The sequence below is a fragment of the Balaenoptera acutorostrata genome, chromosome 1 (assembly GCF_949987535.1).
Source record: "Balaenoptera acutorostrata chromosome 1, mBalAcu1.1, whole genome shotgun sequence".
NCBI classification, from domain to species: domain Eukaryota; kingdom Metazoa; phylum Chordata; class Mammalia; order Artiodactyla; family Balaenopteridae; genus Balaenoptera; species Balaenoptera acutorostrata.
In genome coordinates, this window is record NC_080064.1 from 4,918,110 (window position 1) to 4,935,319 (window position 17,210).

Sequence of the window (17,210 nt, forward strand, 5' to 3'; positions counted from 1 at the left end):
CATTTGAAACATGGGTATCCGCACAAACACTGCGACTTTAAGAAATCAAAAGGCTGGTGTTACGAGCTGGGAACGGTTGCATCTCATTCCTTTGGAATCCTGCCAGAGCATGAGGAAGTCTCTTGAAGGTTAAAAAAAAGAGAATAGACAAAGACTAAAAACCTACCTAGTGCCTGAAAACAGGGTCAACATTTGATGCAACCTGTAAACGCTCAATTTCATCCCCAGCTTCCAGCAGCAGAAGGGGATGATGCCAGAGCTGGGACAGGAGTGACCGCCACGTCTGTGGCTGCTTTGGCATTTTTGGATTAAAGGCGTCCCAAACACTACGGGCTTCACCCGTGTCCTCCATCCCTCCCTGACTACCCGTGGGTTTAGACTGACGGACACGTGGCAGATGGACACCGGTCAGCAAGTGGAAAAGTTTAATAGTCTAAAAATACTAGCAATAGCGTGAAGGGAACACAGCTTCCTCCCTGGGGTGGAGGCTGTGACTGAAACGAGAGAACCCTCATACTGAAAAAGCCACCAGCTGCAGAATTCCTCAAGGGAACGGCGATGCCACCTCCACAAAGTGCTCGAGTTCAGGGAGACTTTTCCTTCACAGTGGGCTCAGTTCTCCTATTACACGTTAGGCACCCATACATCCCTTCTCAGTAAGTATCTGAGGAGGTACCTTCCTGTAGTTTTCCTTCAAGACATTTTTTTTTTTAAATTTATTTATTTAGTTAGTTTTTGGCTGTGTTGGGTCTTCGTTTCTGTGCGAGGGCTTTCTCTAGTTGCGGCGAGCGGGGGCCACTCTTCATCGCGGTGCGCGGGCCTCTCACTATCGCGGCCTCTCCTGCTGCGGAGCACAGGCTCCAGACGCGCAGGCTCAGTAATTGTGGCTCACGGGCCCAGCTGCTCCGCGGCATGCGGGATCCTCCCGGACCAGGGCTCGAACCCGTGTCCCCTGCATTGGCAGGCAGATTCTCAACCACTGCGCCACCAGGGAAGCCCCCATTTTTTTTTTAAATTAATTTATTTTTGGCTGTGTTGGGTGTTCGTTTCTGTGCGAGGGCTTTCTCTAGTTGTGGCGAGCGGGGGCCACTCTTCATTGCGGTGCGCGGGCCTCTCACTGCCGCGGCCTCTCTTGTTGCGGAGCACAGGCTCCAGACGCGCAGGCTCAGTAGTTGTGGCTCACGGGCCCAGTTGCTCCGCGGCATGTGGGATCTTCCCAGACCAGGGCTCGAACCCGTGTCCCCTGCACTGGCAGGCAGACTCTCAACCACTGCGCCACCAGGGAAGCCTCAAGGCATTTTTATCATCAGTGAAGGCTCAGTATTGAGGCAAAAAAAAAAAAAAAAAAAAGCCAATTCTGATCGATGAGAACTTGATTCCCTTAAAGTCATCTACTAAAAAGTATGAATATAAAAGCTTATCCAGTCACCGCCTATGACTGCCTGCATACTTTTATAATCACGACAGTGTGTATGGTTTTTCTCTGTTTCTAATGGGGAGATAATTTGGTTTGGTGATAGGAAACCATGCGATATTCTGCCAGGAAGACGTTACCCCGCTGCTCCACTGAGTGGGAATAATGCTGCTGGGAATGAAAAACCTAGACTCTGAAGAGGGGATACATAAGAGAGGCCTACAGCATTTCAGTGGCCCTGACTGCTGCCGTGAAAAACTGTAACCAACCCACGGCTTCAAAACACAAGGGAGCTTTAACCTGGGGCATGAGGAGAAACTTAGTAAATGCAACAGGATTCTATTTTCCTTTTTTGATGAAAAAAATTCTAAGCCACTAGACCCAACACTTTGCTACCATGAACTAATGTGACGTGATGCACTTCTATTTCCACTGAGCCAAAGGCCAGAAGCCAAATGCCCGCTGGGAGCCAGGTGGGGTGTGCGGACGGGTGGAGGGAGCGGCAGGGGCTGGGGCAAACTGGGCAGCACGGTCCAGTCCAACGGCAGGGGCTCCTCAGACCTGGGTGACTGTTGCCTCAGAGGGGAATTTAGACACAGTGTTACCAGGTCTTCTGATTTTTCCAGAGAGGATAAGAGACAGGATTTTCCTGCAAAGCCTCCTAAGTTTCAAATGTCAGCAACTACAATTCACTCTGTGGGCAACCAAAACATGGCTATAGGTTGGAAATGGCCCATAAGCCACCAATATCAAGCAGTGGTGGAAACGGCAACAGAACCCCATTTCACTTCTGTCCCAGTCCGTATCCAAAGGCCTTTAGAAAGTTTTCATCCTAAAATTAGAATAGACAGTCATGCATGCGCGAGAGCAAATACCAAAAGAACTTCAAGGGAAAGCTTACATGACGATGAAAAAATAACTCAATGATAGTTAATTTAACGTTAACAGCCTACCAGAATTTCTTGGGCATCAGAACCAAGTTTCTGTAATGAAATTAAGTAATAACACCTATATGTACTTACAGCAATACAGAGTTTTACAACAAATTTTCATATTAATTCTTCTACTTGACCCGCAAATCATTATTTTTTAGGTCATAACACGGAAGTACAAAGCAGTCAAACGACTTGCCCAAGGCTCTAAGACTACTCAGTGGCAGAGTGACAGAAAACAGAACCTTCTGAATTTTAGTGATAGGTCCCACATGGTATGGCTGTCCAGGTAACCTATTTCATAGATACCTGCTATTTATTTTGTTTTACTCACTATATTTACAACATTCTAATAGTACAGCCCATTAGAGTTGGAAGGGTCATTATAGACAATTTAGTCCAGTAGTTCTCAACTTTTCCGTGCTTCCATTTTGTTCACATGCACAACACAGCGCCAACAAACACTTCCTAAATTCAGTTGTAACCTCGGGTGGAAAGAGGGGCTCAGGGCCGTGGAGGGGGGAAGGAAGTATACGTGTGGAAGGAGGGTACGTGTAGGAACTGTGCCCTTGCAGAAACCATCTACCATCACCCCCTGACCGGCCTGCTCCCTCCCCTGGGTTAAAAATTACTGGTCTAGTCCATCCCTCTTCCTATTCACCTGATGGGTTAGGAAACGGAGGACAAGTTGGATGACTAACTGTCCCAAGTTCACAGAGTTACAAAGTGGCAAAGCCAAGTGTAGAGCCCAATTCCTTAAACCAAAATATAAAGGCGAGAAGAGGACTCTGATGTCTTCACATATTCTCAAAGGCATCACTGCAGGTTGCGGGATTTGGGGGCTGTTGTTCTGTAGCTGTTGAGTGATGTTCCTGGGACACGAGACACAAAGTTTCTCTTACCTCCCATCCTTCCATTTCCAGTCCTCTCTTGCCATAGATATCGTAGATGGCCCTGGTTTGGGGGTCACTGAGCACTGCAAGTTAAACACCAAACATGTTCACAAAGCACAAAATTCACCTTTCAGTCCTGACCACAATACCACCAGGCAAGGCCACCTCTTTTTGTTCTTCTCTTTCCAGCCACAATCTTCCCAGAGACCCCTCATTCCCGATGTGTCTTTCCTCCTAATTGTTCCCCAGATCCAAGCGAGGACATGTTTAAAGGTGGCTACAACTGAGAAACATCGGATTTTTCGAGTCCAAGCTACTCTTCGTTGTGAGGTGCCCTGACCCTGCATCTCTAAAGGACAGTTGTTTTTAAAAAGCACCTAGTGAGTTTCCGCCAGTCTATAAAGTACCTTGGCTTAAGAGAGTGAATCCCAGTTTCTAACAGAGCCTAATGTAAAACTAGGGACAGGCTCTGACCAGAAAAATCTGACATTATTATGTAGGGGTTTGTTTGTTTGTTTTTGGGTGCCTCTCTTCTTTATTTGTAAATCATTTTTAAAAGACACAAACACCCCTCACTATGGTGTCGGCCATGTCACCTAAAGTACATCAGAAAAAGACTGTTCAGTGAGGGCGAGAGCTGTTCAAAGGACCTCCAAACCGAACCTGAACATCCGTACAGCAAACAGTCGTTACCTCCCTCCTCTGCTGGGCCAACTTCTGTTCAAGACCTTTGAATCTTTCCCCGCCTGAGATTTCCCATATATTTTTAGGTCTAATTAAAAATGATGTAAATGACTCTATCAATATTCAAATCTAATGAGGAAGAAAGAAATGCGGACCACCGGAAAACTTGGGAGCCAAACTTCTTGAGCTGATCTCTAGGATTTAATAGGGAATTATTTATTCATCATCTCAGTCTCCCTTTAGGCCAAACACTGGGGCCAGGTCTGCTGCTGCAGCATTTTCACAAGCACTGGTAGGGTTTTTCTGTTAACTCTTCCCCAAATCTCCAAAACAATACAATCCAGTATGTGGGTAATTCAGACAACCAAATACAATAAAAGGAACGAGTTTTTGGTCAAGCTTTATTCAGACCAGATAAGTAGCCTGAAAAGTTACATTTGGTGAAGACACAAGCTGACTGTACACACATATGTGCCACAGTCTCAGTTTTACTGTTCATTGAAATCTAACTTTCTGGTAAAATTATAGTGAATACAGCAATATGCCTTTATGTCCACAATGAGAAGTCTTTATTTTGTAAAGAAAATCTAATTTTCGGTCTACCTAATTAAGGAGCAAATCACCAAATGGCTCTGGAATGAATAACTTACTTTACTTGGCATAGATCCTAAGAGTGATTTCATATTTTTTTAATTTTAATTTTAAAAATAGTGGTATAATACACACAACATAAAATTGATCATTTTAACCATGTTTAAGTGTACAATTCAGTGGTGTTAAATAAATTCGCAATGTTGTGTAACCATCACCACAATCTATTTCTAGAACTTTTTCATCATCTCAAACAGAAACTGTACCTATTAGTGATTTTAATATTTCATAAACAAATATATTACAAAACTTTTTCTGAAATATATAAGATATAAATATAAAAATCTGAATTACTTGATTTCATTTCCTGTTAGGCTTCTTAACACCATTTTCTTCCTTTTGTTAGTACCTTTCTTTAACTGAATGCTACAGAACCAATAAAATCACTTTCAGATGGAAAAAATGTTCTTTGTATCTTCTCACAAAAAAAAGAGAACAAAGAGAGCTTGTCTGTAGTGATCAGCCTTTTACCTCTAAGAGTTCCCTTTAGAAGAAAACTAGTAAATGATTTAAAGCTGGAGTATTCCCTTGCAATTCAGACACTGGGCTATTACTTCACCTGCAGCCTCATTTTCTACTTACTGGACACGTATTGATTTCCAAAGCAAAATACTACTCTTTCAAAGGTCCCTGTCAGTAAAAAGCACTAAACTAACCACCTCTTTTATACACCTCTAAGGACTCTCTTTTTCTATCCTCTACAAATCAAGCCTCTTAAAAATTGAGTGTCTGCTACCAGGGTGTTTCTATAGAGCCAAGCCCCGCACTGACCTTCATAAGCCTGGTGAACAAGGTTAAACAGTCGCTCCGCCTGCAATTTGAGCTCCGGGTCTCTGTGCTTGTCAGGATGGTAAAGCATACACAGCCTGCGGTAGGCCGCTTTCAGCTCTTCGGAAGTGGCCTACAGAAGGAAAAATCCAATTAGAGAACAATCAATGCTACTTAAATATTATCATTGTCAGAAACAGCCTTGAAATGGGAAGCTGTCAGCCACTTTCCAACATGTTTGCTCTCTACATATAGGACATAATGAAGTTATGCTTTATTACTTCAATAAGGCCCCTTTTTCCCACAGTTAATAAAGTGATCAATTATGTACATCGATAGCAACTGTGTTTTGCTGGGAAATGCTGCTATCAGATGAAATGAAAGCTTGTGTCCCTACCCTGGTTCTCTGTGCTCTGAGCGGAAATGAGAAACATCACAGAGACCTGCTTGCTCTTTAACCTGAGTTATTTAAAGTCAATCCTGCCAAGGTACTCTCAACAAAGAATTTGTTCAGAAAGGAAAAAAGCTATATACCATTAGACAGAAATGCCATGCGTTTAATCCGTTTTCTGACAAAGGAAACTCAATGAATATTCACCCTTAAAAAATCAAAGACATAGAATTGTCAAATCAACACACATTTCTATTCAACCTCTAATTCTAAAAGGTAGCACATAAAGCAGGCAAGAATGCTTTACTATCCTACAGTAAAAAGCCTTCCCACCCCCAGCACCCAAAGGGTCACTACCCAAAACATACACCTCTCCAATTCTTGTAAGTCATCAATTTGAGGGGAAAATGCACCATAAGAAGAGCACAGATGACACAAAGGGTGAAATGGGCTCTGGGTGTGTTTTAACTGCACAGAAGGGAGGAAGGAAGAGGGATGACAAATCCACTTTCTCCTTCGCCTGCCTCTCAGCCGCCAAGTTCTCAGAAACAGACGTCGTCAGAGGCTCTAGAACACTGCGCCATCTCTCTGGCAGGGCCCTCAGGTGTGTTTTGGGGAAGTACTATGTCTGATATTATACCAACCCCAGGGACCATTCTGGTCTGTCAGAGGTGATGCCAAATGGACAGCTCTGTCCAGATGATTTCTCAAGTAAATAACATTTTATTCTGCGAGGCAACCCCACCGTTTTGACAACAGAAGCAAATTCTGGGTCACTGACAACATGCCAGAGGGGCCTGAGAAGCCAGCTCCCTGGGTAGAGGAATGGGACCAGGTCCCCACTGAGGAAGCTGAGGATGAATGGTGCTCTGGGATCAGGTCCGGGAACACGGGTACACAGGAGAGCGGTCACAGGGACACGATTACTCAAGGCATCAAGGTTACGAGGGAAGACGTTAAACTGTATTTTTCTTTAATGTCCACAATTTTTCAATATCTTCCAATTCCAGGAGTAATGAATGATTTTTACCAATGAAAAAAGGCAAAACCTTACTTCAGTGATAATTTTTGGCCTGAAATTTAGATATTTTCTATAGGGCCAAGTGATTCTGATGCCAGGAAATCTGTGCAAGTTTACCAGAGATCTTAAACAAGGAATTCTGCAGAACTCCCAACAGGAAGACAATAACCGTTACTGGAACGTTACGTGTGTCAGTCCCACGTGCCCGGGAGGAGAGGCTGTGAGGACCCAGGTGCCACCCTCGGGCCACTTTCTCCGTCCGAGGAGTGGGTGGTTGGGCAGATGACCTCTGCGGGCCTTCCCAGCTCTAACTGGACGTGGCTCTGTCATGAGAAAAGCTCTGTTAGACCCGGGACACTCAGCTGTCCTTTAACGCAGACAGGACCCTCGCGGTTCGACTATAGGCACAGGCGCACATCAGTGTTTTTAATCAGCAGCTTCTTGATGGTTTCCATTAACTACTTCACTGGAAAATGGTCAAGGACCTTGTTGACTGAGCATCCTTTTGCCTCCAAGGATTAGGCAGACATCTGCCCCGTGCCAGCACTAATCTCTTTCTCCATCTCCTCTTTGGTGTAGCCTTTGGGAATCACACTCCTGAACAATTTGTAGATGGCCGTCCTCCCCCTTTCTCTGCATCTGGCCGTCCGTGGGATTTCCTCTGGTGTCACACGCCAGCCTTCCGGTGGTGGTTAAGAACGCAGGCTTCGGGCTAATGAGCGTTCCGACCCTCGGCTTTCTCACCTGCTGACGGGGTTGACAAGTATGCTGGGGGCGGCGTGGAAGTGAGATGAGACTGTGACCACACAGTGCTCCCTATAGCGCCCAGCACACAGCAAACACCTACTCACTGTCGCTCTTCTAGAACCTTTTCTTTGTTTTCTCATCTTGAAACTGAAGACAACAGTACCCCTCTCACAATTCCTTTGAGGAGTAAATGAGCTAATACGCATACAAGCTCTTAACAATGCCTTGCACACATGAGGAATTTAATCACTGTAGCTATCATTACTGTCACAATTCAACTTTGATATCCTTTTGGCAGCATGAATACTGAAACTGGGACAATTCAGAGAGAAGGCACAGCCCTGGTGTGAGGATGATAGGAACATTCATTCATGAAGGGGCCCACGTTTGTGAAAATTCACTGACCTGCATGCTTATGATGTGCACTTTTCTATACATGCATTCTATTTCAATAAAAACACAAGACTAAACGTTCCCATCTCTGGGATCTCTGTGGTTCCCTTTTCTTTCTCCTACCGTAGGCTTCTTTCCACGCTCACGTCAATTATGCAACGCATTCCCTGCCACACTTACCAATATGCCACCCGTGCCAAATCCCATTGTTTTAAGCAAATAAAGAATAGTTAACGAATGGCAAATTAAATGTGTCTTCTCCAGATAGGTTTACTTATGTAACGATGTAAAAGGGGCTTGTTCCTTCCTGAGCAGCCATTACAAATTATTCTCTTTCTGCAAATTTTAATTGCTCTGTCCAGCATCTCATAAAAATTACAAGTGCAGGATTAGATAGACTTGACTGACTTTAGGTTAGACTGCTATTTCCTGGTTGTTAAAAGTAAACCAGATGACAAGGGAGTAGAGTGTCTAGTCTGCAATACCTTCTTTAATCATATTAATAAATGGCTTAACGTGCTACTGATTAAGTAAGAGAAACGAGAAGTTTCACTTTTAATAAATATCACATTCAATGAAAGGTTAGATTGGGCCTTTTATCGTAACTGAATAGCTAAGGTCACTGGTTCGATATTTCATAAATGATAAACTCTTTCACTATCGTAAAAACACTGATATCGGGCTTCCCTGGTGGCGCAGTGGTTGAAAATCTGCCTGCCAATGCAGGGGACGCGGGTTCGAGCCCTGGTCTGGGAAGATCCCACATGCCGCGGAGCAACTAGGCCCGTGAGCCACAACTGCTGAGCCTGCGCGTCTGGAGCCTGTGCTCCGCAACGGGAGAGGCCACGATAGTGAGAGGCCCGCGCACCGCGATGAGGAGTGGCCCCCACTTGCCACAACTAGAGAAAGCCGTCGCACAGAAACGAAGACCCAACACAGCCAAAAATAAATAAATAAATAAATAAAATTTAAAAAAAAAAAAAAAAAAAAAACACTGATATCATTTCAAAATATGTGATATCATTAAAAACGATGCCTAAAGTTACGTACTTTTTTCTAAAATTCATTATAAAATTAAGAGATGTATTGTGCTTTAAGTGTGAAAAGTTTCATCATCTCAATCATCTGGTTATAATTTCAATGGAAAGTAAATCTATTATAAATTCAACCTTTATGTATCATAAGATTCATAGTGAAAAGGTCCCTAGAGACCTGTAGAGTTTAGTGGTCTGTTAAAGCTGTTGGATTAGATGCTATACAATACAAAAATGCAATAAAGCACAAAAAAGAAGTTCAAGGCAAACATATTAAAAAATAAAAATATCTGTATATGCAGATGTTGTCTATGTAGAAAATCATAAAGAATCTACAAAAAATACCTACTACGTGATTTTAGCAAGGTCATGGGATACAGGATCAACAGGCAAACATCAATTTATTTCTATATACTAAAAATTGAAACTTAAAAGGACAATACCATTTAAAGTATCATTAACAAACATGAACCACTTAGGGATAAAGTTAACAACTGCAAGACCCATACACTGAAAACTACAATGCACTGCTGAAAGAAATTAAAGAAGACCAAAAATAATGGAGAGATAAGCTGCCTTCATGCATCAGCAGATTCAGTATTGCTCAGATGTCAGATTTCCCCAAAGCAACCTATAGATTCAATGCAATCCAGTGAAAATCCCAGCTTTTTTTGGTAGAAACTGATAAGCCAATTCTAAAATTTATATGGAAAAATGATATGGAGCAAAAAGAAATTTTACTTTCCTAGTTATTTTACTAACCAAAATAACTTTGAAGAAGAACTGGAGGACTCACATTACTGGACTTTAAGATTTATCATATGGGGGCCTCCCTGGTGGCGCAGTGGTTAAGAAGCCGCCTATCAATGCAAGGGACATGGGTTCGAGCCCTGACCCGGGAAGATCCCACATGCTGCAGAGCAACTAAGCCCGTGCACCACAACTACTGAGTCTGTACTCTAGAGCCCACGAGCCACAACTACTAAGCCCGCGTGCCACAAATACTGAAGCCCACATGCGAAGAGCCCATGCTCCTCAACAAAGAGAAGCCACTGCAATGAGAAGCCCACGCACTGCAACAAAGACTAGCCCCTGCTCGCTGCAACTAGAGAAAGCCTGCGCGCAGCAACAGACCCAACGCAGCCAAAATAAATAAATTTAAAAAAGGTTATAAGACACAAAGAAAGATATTACATATTAATAAAAGGTTCATACAGCAAGAAGACAGAATAACTATAAACTTATATACCTAATGACAGACCATCAAATACATAAAGCAAAAATTGACAGAACTGAAGGGAGAGAAATAGAGTTTCACAGTAATAGGTGGAGACTTCAACATCCTGTGAATAACCAAACAAAAGATAAGTAAGGCAATAGAGGACTTGAACAACACAATGAACCAACTAGATCTAACAGACACATACAGAATATTCTACCCAACAACAGAAACACATTCTTCTCAAGTGTACATGGGACATTTTCCAGGATTGACCATTTGGTAGGCCACAATTTAAGTCTCAATAGATTTTAAAAGATAGATATCATACAAAGGGGCTTCCCTGGTGGCGCAGTGGTTAAGAATCTGCCTGCCAATGCAGGGGACATGGGTTCGAGCCCTGGTCTGGGAAGATTCCACATGCCATGGAGCAACTAAGCCTGTGCACCACAACTACTGAACCTGCGCTCTAGAGCCCGCGAGCCACAACTACTGAGCCCGTGGGCCACAACTACTGAAGCCCATGTGCCTAGAGCCTGTGCTCCGCAACAAGAGAAGCCACCGCAATGAGAAGCCCGTGCACCGCAACAAAGAGTAGCCCCCGCTTACTGCAACTAGAGAAAGCCCACGTGCAGCAACGAAGACCCAACGCAGCCAAAAATAAATAAATAAAATAAATAAATTTATTAAAAAAAAAAAAAGATATCATACAAAGTATCTTCTCCAACCACAGTGGGATGAAATTAGAAATCAATTACATAAGGGAAACTGGAAAAGACACAAATTTGTGACAAACAATACACTCTTAAACCACCAATAGATCAAAGAAAAAAAATCACGAGGGAAATCAGAAAATACTTAGAGATGAATGAAAACGAAACACAACATACCAAAACTTATGGGATGCAGTGCTAAGGGGGAAGTTTATAGCTATAAATGTTTACATTAAAAAACAGGAAATCTCAATTCCCTGGCAGTCCAGTGCTTAGGACTCTACACTCTCACTGCCAAGGGCCTGGTTTCAATCCCTGGTCAGGGAACTAAAATCCCACAAGCTGCGCAGCATGGAAAAAGGAAATATCAAATCAACAACTAACTATCCAACTTTTTTTTTTTTTGGCTGCGTTGGGTCTTTGTTGCTGCGTGTGGGCTTTCGCTAGTTGTGGCGAGCAGGGGCTACTCTTCATTGTGGTGGCTTCTCTTGTTGCGAAGCATGGGCTCTAGGCGCACGGGCTTCAGTAGTTGTGGCATGTGGGCTCAGCAGTTGTGGCTCGTGGGCTCTAGAGCACAGGCTCAGTAGCTGTGGTGCACAGGCTTAGCTGCTCCATGGCATGTGGGATCTTCCTGCACCAGGGCTCGAACCCGTATCCCCTGAACTGGCAGGTGGATTCTTAACCACTGCACCACCAGGGAAGTCCTTAACTTTACAACTTTTAAGAAACTAGAAAAGAATGAAATAATGTCATTTGCAGCGACATGGATGGACCTAGAGATTGTCATACTGAGTGAAGTAAGTCAGACAGAGAAAGACAAATATATTTTGCTTATATGTGGAATCTAAAAAAAATGGTACAAATGAACCTATTTACAAAACAGAAATAGAGCCACGGATGTAGAGAACAAAATTATGGTTACCAAGAGGCAAAGGGGTGAGGGGGAGGGATAAATTGGGAGATTGGGATTGACATATACACACTACTATATATAAAATAGATAGCCAATAAGAACCTACTGTATATCACAGGGAACTCTATTCAATATTCTGTAATGACTTATATGGGAATAGAATCTACAAAAGTGTGGATATCTGTATATGTATGACTGATTCACTTTGCTGTACAGCAGAAACTAATCCAACTCTGTAAATCAACTATACTCTAATAAAAATTAATTAAAAAATAAATAAAAGAAAAAAAAAGAAACTAGAAAAAGAAGAAAAACTAAACTCGAAGCTGGCAGGAGAAGGAAATCATAAAGATTAGAGCAGAGATAAATAGAGAACAGATAAACAATAGAAAGAATTAGTGAAAAAAAAGTTGGTTCTTCAAAAAGACAACACAATCGACAAACCTTTGGCTAGACTAACTAAGGAAAAAAAGAAAGAAGACTCAAATTACTAAAATCAGAAATGAAAGTGGAGCTATTACTACCGATTCTACAGAAATAGAAAAATTGGAAAACTTAGATGAAATGGACAAATTACTAGAAATACAAAATCTACCAAGACTGAATCATGATCTAATAGGAAATCTGAATAGACCTATAACTAGTAAAGAGATTGAATTAGTAATCAAAAACCTCTTGACAAAGAAATACCCTGGACCTGATGGATTCACTGGTGAATTCTTCCAGACATTTAAAGAAGAACTAATATCAATCCTCAAACTTTTCCAAAATATTGAAGAGGGAACACTTCCAAACTCATCCTATGAGGCCACTATTACCCTGATGCCAAAGCCAGACAAAGACACCACACAAAAAAGAAAACTATAGATCAATATCCTTTATGAACATAGATGCAGAAATCCTCAACAAAATATCAGCAGAGTTCAGCAGCATATTAAAAGGATATACATTATGACCAAGAGGGATTTATTCTTGGAATGCAACGATAGTTCCATGTATGAAAATTGATCAATATAATATACCATATTCATAGAAACCATGATCATCTCAACTGTTGCAGAAAAAGCACTGACAAAGTTCAACACACCTTCATCATAAAAACACTCAGCAAACTAGCAACAGAAGGAAACTAAAAGAAACTAAAAGCCATGAAGAGCTCTTACAACTGAAGAAGTCAAATTCAAAGCAAACATCATACTCAGTGGTGAAAGACTGAAAGCTTCTCCTCTAAGATCAGGAACAAGGTATGAATGTCTGTTCTCACCACTTCTATTCAACATTGCACTGGAAGTCCTAGCCAGAGCAATTAGGTAAAAAAAGAAATAAAAGGTATCCAAATTGGAAAAGAAATTAAAATTATCTCTGTTTGCAGATGATATTATCTTATACGTAGAAAACTATAAAAATTCCACACATACACAGAACCTTGTTAGGACTAACAAATGAGTTCAGCAAAGTTGCAAGATACAAAGTCAACACACAAAAATTACCTGCATTTCTATACATGAACAATAAACAATCTGAAAAGGAAATGAAGAAAACAGTTCCACTTCCAACAGCATCAAAAACAAAGAAACAAAAAACTTAAGAATTAACTTAAACTTAACAGACTTACATAAAGAAACTAAGATGACATAAATAAACAGAAAGATACTTTATATTAATGGATTGGAAGACTTAATATTATTAAAATGTCACTACTATGCAAAGCAACTAACAGAATCAATTCAATCTCTATTAAAATCCCAACGGAAAAAAAAAAAAAATCCCAACGACATTTTTCACAGAAATAGAAAAGTCCCTTCTAAAATTCACATGGAATCTCAAGGGATCCCAAAAGCCTAAACAATCTTGAAAAAGTACAAAGATGGGGGACTCACACTTCTGTATTTTAAAATTTACAACAAAGCTACAGTAATCAAAACAGATTGATATCGGCATAAAGACAGACATACAGACCAATGGAATAGAATACAGAGCCCAGAAGTAAACCCTCACACAAACTGTCAAATTATTTTTGACAAGCATGCCAAGACTATTCAATAGGGAAAGGATAGTCTTTTCAACAAATGGTACTGGGATAACTGAATATCCCCATGAAAAGAATAAGACCCTTACCTAACACCATGTACAAAAACTAATGCGACTGATTTTTGTGTGTTGACTTTGTATCCTGCAACTTTTGCTGAATCTGTTTATTAGTTTATCCACCCAAAATGGATCAAAGACCTAAACATAAGAGCTGAAACTATAAAACTCTTAGAAGAAAATATAGAGCAAAAGCTTCATGACAGCGGATTTGGCAATGATTTCTTGGATACAACACCAAAGGCACGTACAACAAAAGAAAAAATGGACAAATTGGACTTCACCAAAATCAAGAACTTTTATGAATCAAAGGATACCATCAAGAAAGTGAAAAAACAACCTACAGAATGGGAGAAAATATTTGCAAATAGTATATCTGATAAGAGATTAATATATATAAAGAATTCCTAAAACTCAACAAAAACAATCTGATTCAAATATGGCAAAGGACTTAAACAGACATTCATATATCAAAGAACATATATGAATGGCCAAAAGCGCATGGAAAGATGCTCCATATCACTAACCATTAGGGAAATACAAGTCAAAGCCACAATGAGATACCACTCCACACCCATTAGGCTAGCTACTATAAACAAAAAAACAAACAAGTGCTGGCAAAGATGTGGAGAAATTGGAACTCATGTGCATTGTTGGTAGGAATGTAAAATGGTAGAGCTTTTATGGGAAATAGTATGGCAGTTCCTCAAAAAAATTAAAAACAGATTTACCATACAATCCAGCAATTCCACTTCTGGGTAAATACCCAAAAGAACTGAAAGCAGGGTTTTGAACAGATATTTGTACACTCATATTCAGAGCAGCATTGTTCACAACAGCTAAAATGTGGAAGCAGCCCAAGTACCCATCAACAGATGAATGGATAAGCAAAATATGGTATATAAATACAATTGAATATTATTCAGCCTTAAAAAGGCAGGGAATTCTGACATGAGCTGCAACATGGATGAACCTTGAGAACATTATATTAAGTGAAATAAGCCAGTCACAAAAAGAGAAATACTGTATAATTTTACTTACTGTTTAACAGGTATATACTGTTTAACAGGTATAGAGTTTGAGTTTTACAAGATGAAACGAGTTCAGGAGATATAAATGGTGGTGGCAGATGCACAACAATATGTAAGCATTTAATATCACTGAACTGTATACTTAAAAATGGCTAAGATGGTAAATTTTATGTTATATGTATCTTACAAGTTAAAAAATTGAAAAAACCAAAAACCCAACAAAACCTGAGAATTGAAAAAAGGACACAAATGTGAAAGCTAAAACCATAAAGCTTCTAAAAGACAACATAGGAGATAATCTTTGTAACTTCGAGTTAAAGATTTCCTATATAGGATAATAAAAGAAAAATATTTGTAAAATATCTGTCTCATAGATTTGTATTTGGAATATACAATGAGCTCTCACAACTGAAGAAGATAGATAAACAACCTGATACGATAATGAGTAAAAGATGTAAACAGAAACGTCAACAAAAGATGATATAGGAATGGTGAACAAGTACATGAAAAGACATTCAACACTGTTAGTCATTAGGGAAATGCAAATTAAAAACACGAGATACTATTAACAACCACTAGAATGACTAAAATGAAAAAGACTGAGAATATTAAGTGTTGGTGAGGATGTGGAGCAAAAATAAACTTCATTTTCAAAAATATGAAGAGCAACTTTGTCATAAGCATAGATTATAAAAATGGCATCAATTCCTTTGGTTAAAGAGGTTAAAGAAATGAGCCAAATGCTAGTTTTTTCCTAATTGAATTACCTTAAAAATATTTTTTTCTTATTAGAAAAATATATTCATCATAGATAAAATTGAAAATACAGGTAAGAAAAATATATTTAAAAACAAAATTGTAGGGGCTTCCCTGGTGGCGCAGTGGTTGAGAATCTGCCTGCTAATGCAGGGGACACGGGTTCGAGCCCTGGTCTGGGAAGATCCCACATGCCACGGAGCAGCTGGGCCCGTGAGCCACAATTGCTGAGCCTGCGCGTCTGGAGCCTGTGCCCTGCAACGGGAGGGGCCGCGATAGAGAAAGGCCCGCGCACCGCGATGAAGAGTGGCCCCCGCTTGCCGCAACTGGAGAAAGCCCTCGCACGAACCGAAGACCCAACACAGCCAAAAATAAATAAATAAATTAATTAATTAATTAAAAAAAAAAAGGCATAAAAAAAAAAAAAAGTGCAAAAGATGAGTCGCAAAAAAAAAAAAAAAAAAAAAAACAAAATTGTATTTCTTCTACAATATAATTGTATAACCTGTTTTTTCAGTTAAAGGTCTTGTGGAGTGTTGGTTTTTCGGGTTTTATTGGTCATTAAGTGTTTTCTACACCATTTTAAATGCCGTTATTACAGTTTATATAACAATCTTCTATTAACAACTTTCATTTGTTTTAAAAAGGCTGCAGTGGACATCCCTATAGCTAAAACTTTGTGTGTATGCATGATTATCTTTTTGAAAATAAGTTTCTAAAATTGTTGGATAAAAGGGTATAAGACTTCCATTTTAGTCTTCTGAACTGATCTCCAGAAAGTATTTACCATTTAATTATTTTAAATTAAAAAATTTAATTTTATCCAAGGACTACGTAAACAGTTTATAAATAAAACTACTAGACTTATAACCCAAAACAGCATTCAATCCCACTCCTCAGATGCAAGCACTTTTAAATCTTTTACCATTTTTCTCATTTTATTTCTAAGCATACTCATATCCTTAATTTTAAAATTTTAGACTTAATTCAAGAGAATTTAGTTCTCTTCCACTTCCTTGTGCTTATCTTTCCCCTCCTTTCTATGTAATTGTCACAACTTTGGTTCAAATCAATGCACAGTTTTTCTTTTTAATTAGTTTAGTTTTAATTATGACTGTAAATATAGTTCAAAGCTGAATCAAACAGTATACTATGATTACATTTCTTGTCTTGAACTACTTTTTATTTTTCCTGCAGTTAACAATTGCCTCATCTTTTTCATTTGCTTTAGCTTTCTATGGCTCTGTTACAATTCTTCTCCAACTCTTCACAGTATACTTTTTTTAAAAAAATTTTTTTAAAGGAATTCCTTTTATTTTTATTATTTATTTATTTATTTAGTTTTGGCTGTGTTGGGTCTTTGTTTCTGTGTGAGGGCTTTCTCTAGCTGCGGCAAGCTGGGGCCACTCTTCATCGCGGTGCGCGGGCCTCTCACTGTCGCGGCCTCTCCTGTTGCAGAGCACAGGCTCCAGACGCGCAGGCTCAGTAATTGTGGCTCACGGGCCCAGTTGCTCCGCGGCATGTGGGATCCTCCCAGACCAGGGCTTGAACCCGTGTCCCCT

The 17,210-nt window shown here is 40.2% G+C and overlaps 1 protein-coding gene across 1 annotated transcript in view; it reads right to left on the reverse strand.

The window, feature by feature from the left end:
• Nucleotides 1-17,210, reverse strand: part of DNAJC11 (DnaJ heat shock protein family (Hsp40) member C11) — a 66,724-nt gene that overhangs the window by 36,390 nt on the left and 13,124 nt on the right. Inside the window, exons 2-3 of the mRNA XM_007166192.2 lie at nucleotides 5,346-5,475; nucleotides 3,249-3,322 (exon numbers count right to left, since the gene is read on the reverse strand). Of these exons, the coding sequence (XP_007166254.1) occupies nucleotides 3,249-3,322; nucleotides 5,346-5,475 (204 nt within the window). The remainder of the gene's footprint in view (nucleotides 1-3,248; nucleotides 3,323-5,345; nucleotides 5,476-17,210) is intronic.